The following is a 7,254-nucleotide window of genomic DNA, read 5'->3' as shown; positions in this document are numbered from 1 at the left end:
AGATTTATACTTTGAAGCATTCTCAAGGAGAAGAATGGAAGGGGTAGTTGAATGAGTGGGTAGATTTGCTCAAAGCGGAATGACAAAGCAAAACCCAAAAGGAAGGTTTGTTACTGGAGTAAAACCACAGTGGTTAAGCAAACGATCGTGAATTTTACAGATCGGGCCATTAGGAATCCTCCATCATGCAGACATTCAAAAATAGGGTCACGGCATAGACAATTAAACACTGACATAGACAGACAGGAACACAATGGTATTCCTACAGACATGCGTGCAGATACAGAGGTACACAGACCGACTCACACTCGGCACAAGGATATGTACATAGACACAGACAGACAGACAGACATACATATATATGCACACAGGCAGGCAGAAATCTACAGGCAGACCAGACACCGGTCCACGAGTTCTGCTGAAAAGCTACAAAAGTAGGGGGCACGGAGGGCAAGGAGCGGTCCATGGGCCATGTAACAAGATCCAGGATCAAAGAACAAGCGGGACTGAGGGAGGGATGGAGGCGGGACGGCTGTCCATCAGTGGAAGCGGGTTCAGCGAAGCGGGATCGCGGCCTGGTTTGGGCGCCTAGTTTCTGCGCAGAGTGATATATCCTGAAGGCGGAACAAAGAGAACCTGGGCCACGTGGAAATGCCATCTGGCCCAAAAGTGCCCTGCCGGCTCGGCTTTCAGTCGCTGGTTCCAACGGCGTGCGGCTCACTTTTACTCCAACATTTAACGATCAAAGTTTTTTTTTTATGATTATCAAGTGTTAGGAGAAAGTGGAGAAGCATGCCTCCAGCAAGCGAGGGTGCATTTCATCTGGGCAACAAACCTACCTGCAAACACTATCATAGTCAGGCTTACCTTGTTTTCTGTTTTGGCCACCGATGATGTCACCATCCACAAGTGATGGGTGTTATCCACCATCACCATCCACACTTCCACCTCCATCGACTGAAAGTCTCTCAAGAACCCAACGTAAAGGAGAAGAACTAAATCCAGCAGTTAAAGATTAATTCATTTTAAGACTTCATCCTGAACGCTCAAATCACCAAATCCTTTTATTCTTTACCTCCTTTATCCCGTAAACCCTTTCAACCATTATTGGAGTCACAGCAATTCTTTTGTAAATCTTCCTTTCTCTTCCTCTAATCCAAATCAACTCGAGGGACAGTTCCCTTCACCCACGGTACCCTGCTGATCACCCGGTCCTCCCTCTCTCTCTCTCTTTCCGTGTCAGTGTCCATTCAATTAAATTGTGTGCAACACCGATCTACTGGTTGCATCGTTCCTGGGGGCTCGGCCACTGAAGCAATACCTTTTGTAGGTTGGGGCAGGAATTTTGAATTCAGAAGTAACAGACAGGGACACCTGGCTTGTGTTGTCTTAACTCGCTCCCTGCGAAGCACCAGAATGTCAATTTATATTTGGGTTGGGAATGACACCTGGACGAGACGGCTTGAGGGTGACTGCGCTACCTCCGAGCTATCCTGCAATCTCGCTTACTCTCTGTAGCTGTTCTTAAGTTAATTTTTAACACACTATTTTCTTGTTTTCCTTTGTATGCATAGTCTAACCCTAAATTGTATTGTCTCGCTCATCTCTCCCCACAGGCTAATGATGTATGAAATAAAGGAGTGTGCTTGTGTGTGGGCCGATGATCCTCTGTGTATCTGCATGTTAATGTAAGTTTGAAGCATTTGTTGTTTTGGAGTACAGTGAAGACTGAAATACCTCTCTAGATATCTCCTCTTACCACCGGTCTACCTACTCTATCTCCCTTGATGTTCTCAGTCATCTGAGCAGTTGTTACCCCACGCACATGGTTAAGCAATTGGTTCATGTTGTCTGTCTCTACGTCTCCCAATGTCAGTTTATGATTGAGGAACAACTTAATTTAAATTTAATGATATATTTTGAACACAAATTGGAACATGAATATGAAAACGAACCTGTAGTTTCATTGGCAAGGAGTACAGTCCTGGACAGGTCACCACTTTGACGCAGGTTACCCCAAATGGTCATTACCCCAGTACACTGGTACTCATTTCACCAACCTCAGAAGGATGACAGGCTGAGTCAACCCCACCTGGTGTTAATTCAACAGGCCACAGGGTTTCAAACTCAGGACCTTACGGTCCCAAGCTAGCCACCTTAACTGCTAAGCCAATACCAGGCTTGCACACGCAGTAAGGAGTGAGATAATATTTTTACTCTCTCTTTCTGTGTGACAGTCAAACAAAATTGAAAATCATTCCAAACAGGAAACTTACTGTTTTTAAGGGTGACACAAAGGACACAAACAACAGGCACGAAGAATGATGTAACATATTAAATAAGGTGGTGTAAAAGACACTGCATCAGTGGCGGTAAACTTGGATTTTTTTTTTGAATATGACCTTTGAAATTATCATTTTATTTCAATTTTAATTAAATACCTGAACACTGGAGAACATAAATCACCTTTTTGTTACCTTCAAAACCCCTCTGGGTTGCACTACTTCGACAAAACATTATGGCATTTTATGTCCTCACGACCTATCAAATTTGCTGCTTGTCGACCCCTCCAATGTCCTTGTTTCTCAAGACAGCGTGGGGTAAGGTGTTCTATGAACTCTAGTTCCACTCAGGCAACAAGGTTGTTGCTACAAGCCTATCTCTGGTCCTTTTCATAATATTGTGATAACTCGCCTCTGATTGGCGAAGAACACCTTGGGATCTTTCAGTTACACCGACTAATGCCAAGTTTAACGATCATCCAAGGGACGGCAGATGCATTTATGCGTCACCCTGACTGTGAAACTCCGGAGGGAACAGTTTATAACTGGGTTGAGATTCAAAGCCATGCTAAGACAGCTCAGAAGCGAGTGTGCGTATCTCTAAGCTATCTTTCCAGCCCATAAGAAAAGCTCTTAAGAACAACCCAGTGAATTAAAACATTTTCCAGGAATATTTTTAAGATTAAATTGAACGTTTTCAACATGAAGGTTTCTAAAATTGTCCAAAATGCACCGTAAAGATTCCTACCGACAGCAGACTTCCTGATTGGAGTATAGCTGACACTTTCATTCAATTCCTCTGCGCTTTTGCAGAGAAATGAGATTGAAATTTTGTGAATATTTTTCTGTTGACAAATGTTTGTTGGGTAGAGGATGCTGCAGAAAGTCAATCATCGTTGTTCCTTGCACGTGTCTCCGCAGGGTTCCTTGCAGCAATGGGAGCCTGCTGTTGAGAGACGGGTCAGTGACCTCAAGTTGGATTCGGACAAAAGCACCGGGCGTGATGGTGACAGCAGGCCCAGCTCTGGTAGGTCATCATTTTGTCTCGTTGAAATGCGGACTCTTCAAAGAGCAGGGCAGGAATTAATGGTGGGCATTGGAGAAGAGATGTTCAGACAATATGATGATGATGAAGCTTTGATACACAAAGGATCGAGTCAGAGTACAAAATGATGTCTCTTCCCTCATTAGCGAGCTTCCGTACATCTTGTTGCATGAAATGTTTTTTTGCTGCTTTGCATTCTTTATACATAATGAGCTCGAGGAAACACAACTCTTCATTCAAGTAATATTCTGATAGGAACCTCGTAAGGAAGGTCTTGAGGTACGTATGGTCTTTATTATTCAGGTAATAATTTGTCTCTCTTTAACAGGATTCTACTCTCTCAGTGACGCCTGCTCTGTCTCTCTGTCAAACTCCTGCAACTCTGTCGCTAGTGAACACTTCGTCGCCACGTTTCGGCCTGGGGAGCCACCGGGCAGCCATGCCTCATCCACTCACCATTCTGAACCCAATGTGGGGTGCAACTCGCAGGCTGCAGCCTCATCTTTCACTGCCCAAGAACACCCACAATCAGCCATTAACCTGTCATGGGTTAGCCTTATGGGAGGTGACAGAGACAGAGGAAGAACACATACATCAGGTTTGCCAATTATTTCATTTGAATTGTGCAGAGGTCATGCAACTTGTTGTAGGAGTCATTAAGTTCGACAAAAAAGAAGGTGAATTTACTCAAATCTGACATGGGAATGTTGTCAACCTGACCCCTTGATTATGCACTTAGGAGACGCATGCCGAGCTGCCTGCCTGAAGCCACGTGACTGGTCATCCCACGATGGAGGAGAGCCCCCAGCACGTTTCTGTTGTGACCTTCGTTCGCGCGACTGTACTGAGGTGTATCGGTATCCCAGCCCACTTCACGTTGTAGCGCTGCAGAGCTCCTTGTTCCTGCAAGCTGAAGGAATCACAATGGATGATTCTGAGGAGTCTTGGATGCCAAAGCCAACCAGTACAAAACCGAGAAAAGCACAAACATCACCACGAGTACATAAAGAACGGGCAAGTGCTTACATTGCAGCTTTACTGAGCCACAGAGGAAACGTTGTCCCTAATCGATCGAAGGATGTCTTCGGACGGCGACTTGTTACAAGCTTGAATGTACGGCATCGTTTGCCTGGCCAAAGCCAGGCCCTATTTGAACCAAGAGGCCTATTTGGAAGTACGACCAGCCTTACTTCTGCACGGCCTTCACTCACATCCACATTACCTACTCAAACTCGTCCCGCTTCTGTGGACTTATCTGACCTTTTTCCTCTCCCACTCCGGGGACCACAGAAACTAGTATCTAACATGGTTCCAATGAGACCTGCAGCGTACCTTAGGAATGTACGTAGTTCATCTGTCTGCAGTCAGGTCAGAGAGAACATTCAACAAAGGGTTGGTGGAGAGATTCCACAAGGCTCGAGCTGGCAGCAGGGTAGGCCGGGACAGTTTTTATATGAACCACGCCTCGCCAAGATTCGCCAACTAGTGAAGAGTAGCGTGTTGGTTGAACCAGAGGACAACAGTGACAATGATGCTGATGACGATGAAGACGAAGAGGAGGAAGGTAATCGAGGTGGTGCAAGATGTCGTCGTGGAAAGCCAAAGAAGCAGCGTTTCCGTGATCGAATGGAGGCTGTGCGACAGAGCTTTCGCTTTCCTGGGGCAGCTGCAGTAAGGCGCCGGCGAAGCAGACGCACGCAGTCAGTGATGGATGTGTCACGGCAGAAGGGCTCCACAGCACGTATTGAGGTAGGACAGGTAAGACCCTGCGAAGAGCCAGGAAACCATGTCAGGGTGCATTCAGGATCTCAAGGAAGGCGGTGGCGTTCTAGCTTGGAAGTCGGACGGGATGATGGCAGTTTAATTAGTGGCAGCCAGCCTTGGCCCGTTCTTTACGACTACCGTGGTGCGGTAAGCCCAAGTCACCCAGTAATAGCAGAGATTAGTGAAGATGACTTCGGCGAGTGCAGAGCAGGTGGACTTGGGGACGCTGAGTCAAGCTTGAGTGAGCTGGAGGATGTTGATTGGCCAAGCGGTGAGATTCTTCCTCAAGGCTCACTTGTAAAAGCTGTAAGTTCTAGTCTGAAGCAGAAGGTTTTGCAACTCCATTGTGATGCACAGAAAATCACAACAATTGTATAAGGATATCCTTTTCGAAACCTACAGGAATGATATATCTCTCTCTCTCTCTCTCTCTCTCTCTCTCTCTCTCTCTCTCTCTCTCTCTCTCTCTCTCTCTCTCTCTCTCTCTCTCTCTCTCTCTCTCTCTCTCTCTCTCTCTCTCTCTCTCTCTTTCTCTCTTTCTCTCTTTCTCTCTTTCTCTCTTTCTCTCTTTCTCTCTTTCTCTCTTTCTCTCTTTCTCTCTTTCTCTCTTTCTCTCTTTCTCTCTCTCTCTCTCTCTCTCGTTCTTTCTCTCTTTCTCTCTTTCTCTCTTTCTCTCTTTCTCTCTTTCTCTCTTTCTCTCTTTCTCTCTTTCTCTCTTTCTCTCTTTCTCTCTTTCTCTCTTTCTCTCTTTCTCTCTTTCTCTCTTTCTCTCTTTCTCTCTTTCTCTCTTTCTCTCTTTCTCTCTTTCTCTCTTTCTCTCTTTCTCTCTTTCTCTCTTTCTCTCTCTTCATTGATTGGGACGCGGCTATGCCGCTGATGCAGTGTCCCCCTTACCAGTACACTGGTACTCATTTTGACGATCTCGGAAGGATAACAGGTTGAGTCAACCTCCTGGTGTATTTTTAATTCAGCGGCCAACGGGGCTTGAACTCAGGACCCTGGGATCCCAAGCCGCCAGCCTAACCACAAAGCCAACACCAGGCTTCAGGAATGACCTGACTTTCTATGAAGGACTCGATTTACACTGTGGTCGACATTAGCAAAGCACGCACGATGCTCTTCGGAGCTCGGCGGTGAGTCAAGGATGTGTCCGGTGATCAGGGAAACGGGCGAGCTTAAGCTTTAATGAGGATTTTAGGTTCTGACGGTTTTGTCTTGCCATAAAAGCCATTTGGTTTTGACATGTAAATGCAAGTTCATCCATTCTAGGCAGAGGACACGGCGAGGTGCAACGTTTTGTTGATCATATTCCAATGGTCGACTCCAGGGAGCATTTTGTCCATTTCAGACGGCACCCGTGGATACGGTTCTGGATGCTCTATGCCGACGGGCGCTGTAGAACACGTCAGGTGGACATGCAGACGTTTGTGCAACGTACTCGTCCGTCTCCACGGGCAGAGAAAGGAAACCGATGAGAGTACCTGGTTGAAATGGAGTGTGCATTTGATTCGATGGTGGGCGGTTGCTTACGGTGCGTGGAAATGGTTACGAACGTGACTATTTCACCAGGTTCCAGAGTGAGGTTATTTAACGAGAAAGGTAGGAAACAAGTTTGGTGTCAAAATACAAACTACATGGAGTTTTGTTTAAAATAGAAACGTCGTACGTGCTTCGTCGGATTCGTGTCGATGACCACGAATCCGATTGAAGTCTGTGCTGGAAAGCCAAAGGCGGTTTGTGCTCTCCGCAACGTGTTTGTTATTTGAGGCTTGTTTTTTACGAGCTGAGCGGTGAGTCATTTACATGTTATTGTTTTTTTTTCAATTGTGACGTCACCTTCATTTGCGCAACAGAGCCGTTAATACAGTGCGAGTAACGCCGGTGCTACGTACACACCTGTTGAAGGTAACAACATTCGAGTAGGAGTTTCCACGGGTCAACTTTGACCTTACATTTACTACACTACAACGATGTCATATTTAATGTGCAGGTATAACCAATGTATTTATATATTTATCTACCTGGCCGCAGTCGTTCATTTTGTTCTACTGCATTTTTATTAAACTTTCCCTCTTTATAAACAGTGTCGTCCATGTTGAATGATTTAAATTTGTTTGGACATCGATATTTGAAAAGTGAAAGGGCAGCAAAGGTTATCGCCAC

The 7,254-nt window shown here is 45.7% G+C and overlaps 1 protein-coding gene across 1 annotated transcript in view; it reads left to right on the top strand.

The window, feature by feature from the left end:
• LOC147014772 (uncharacterized) overlaps positions 1-5,595 on the top strand; it is a 6,984-nt gene extending 1,389 nt beyond the window's left edge. The window contains exons 2-4 of the mRNA XM_085853027.1: positions 3,204-3,309; positions 3,656-3,925; positions 4,067-5,595. Coding sequence (XP_085709153.1) covers positions 3,204-3,309; positions 3,656-3,925; positions 4,067-5,469 — 1,779 coding nt within the window. The 3' untranslated portion in view covers positions 5,470-5,595. The remainder of the gene's footprint in view (positions 1-3,203; positions 3,310-3,655; positions 3,926-4,066) is intronic.
• The last annotated feature ends 1,659 nt before the right edge of the window (positions 5,596-7,254 follow it).

This window comes from Eptatretus burgeri, chromosome 13 (genome assembly GCF_056783735.1).
Source record: "Eptatretus burgeri isolate ZD-2024b chromosome 13, Ebu_testis_v1, whole genome shotgun sequence".
In the NCBI taxonomy this organism is placed as follows: domain Eukaryota; kingdom Metazoa; phylum Chordata; class Myxini; order Myxiniformes; family Myxinidae; genus Eptatretus; species Eptatretus burgeri.
This window is presented reverse-complemented; position numbering and strand designations above follow the sequence as displayed.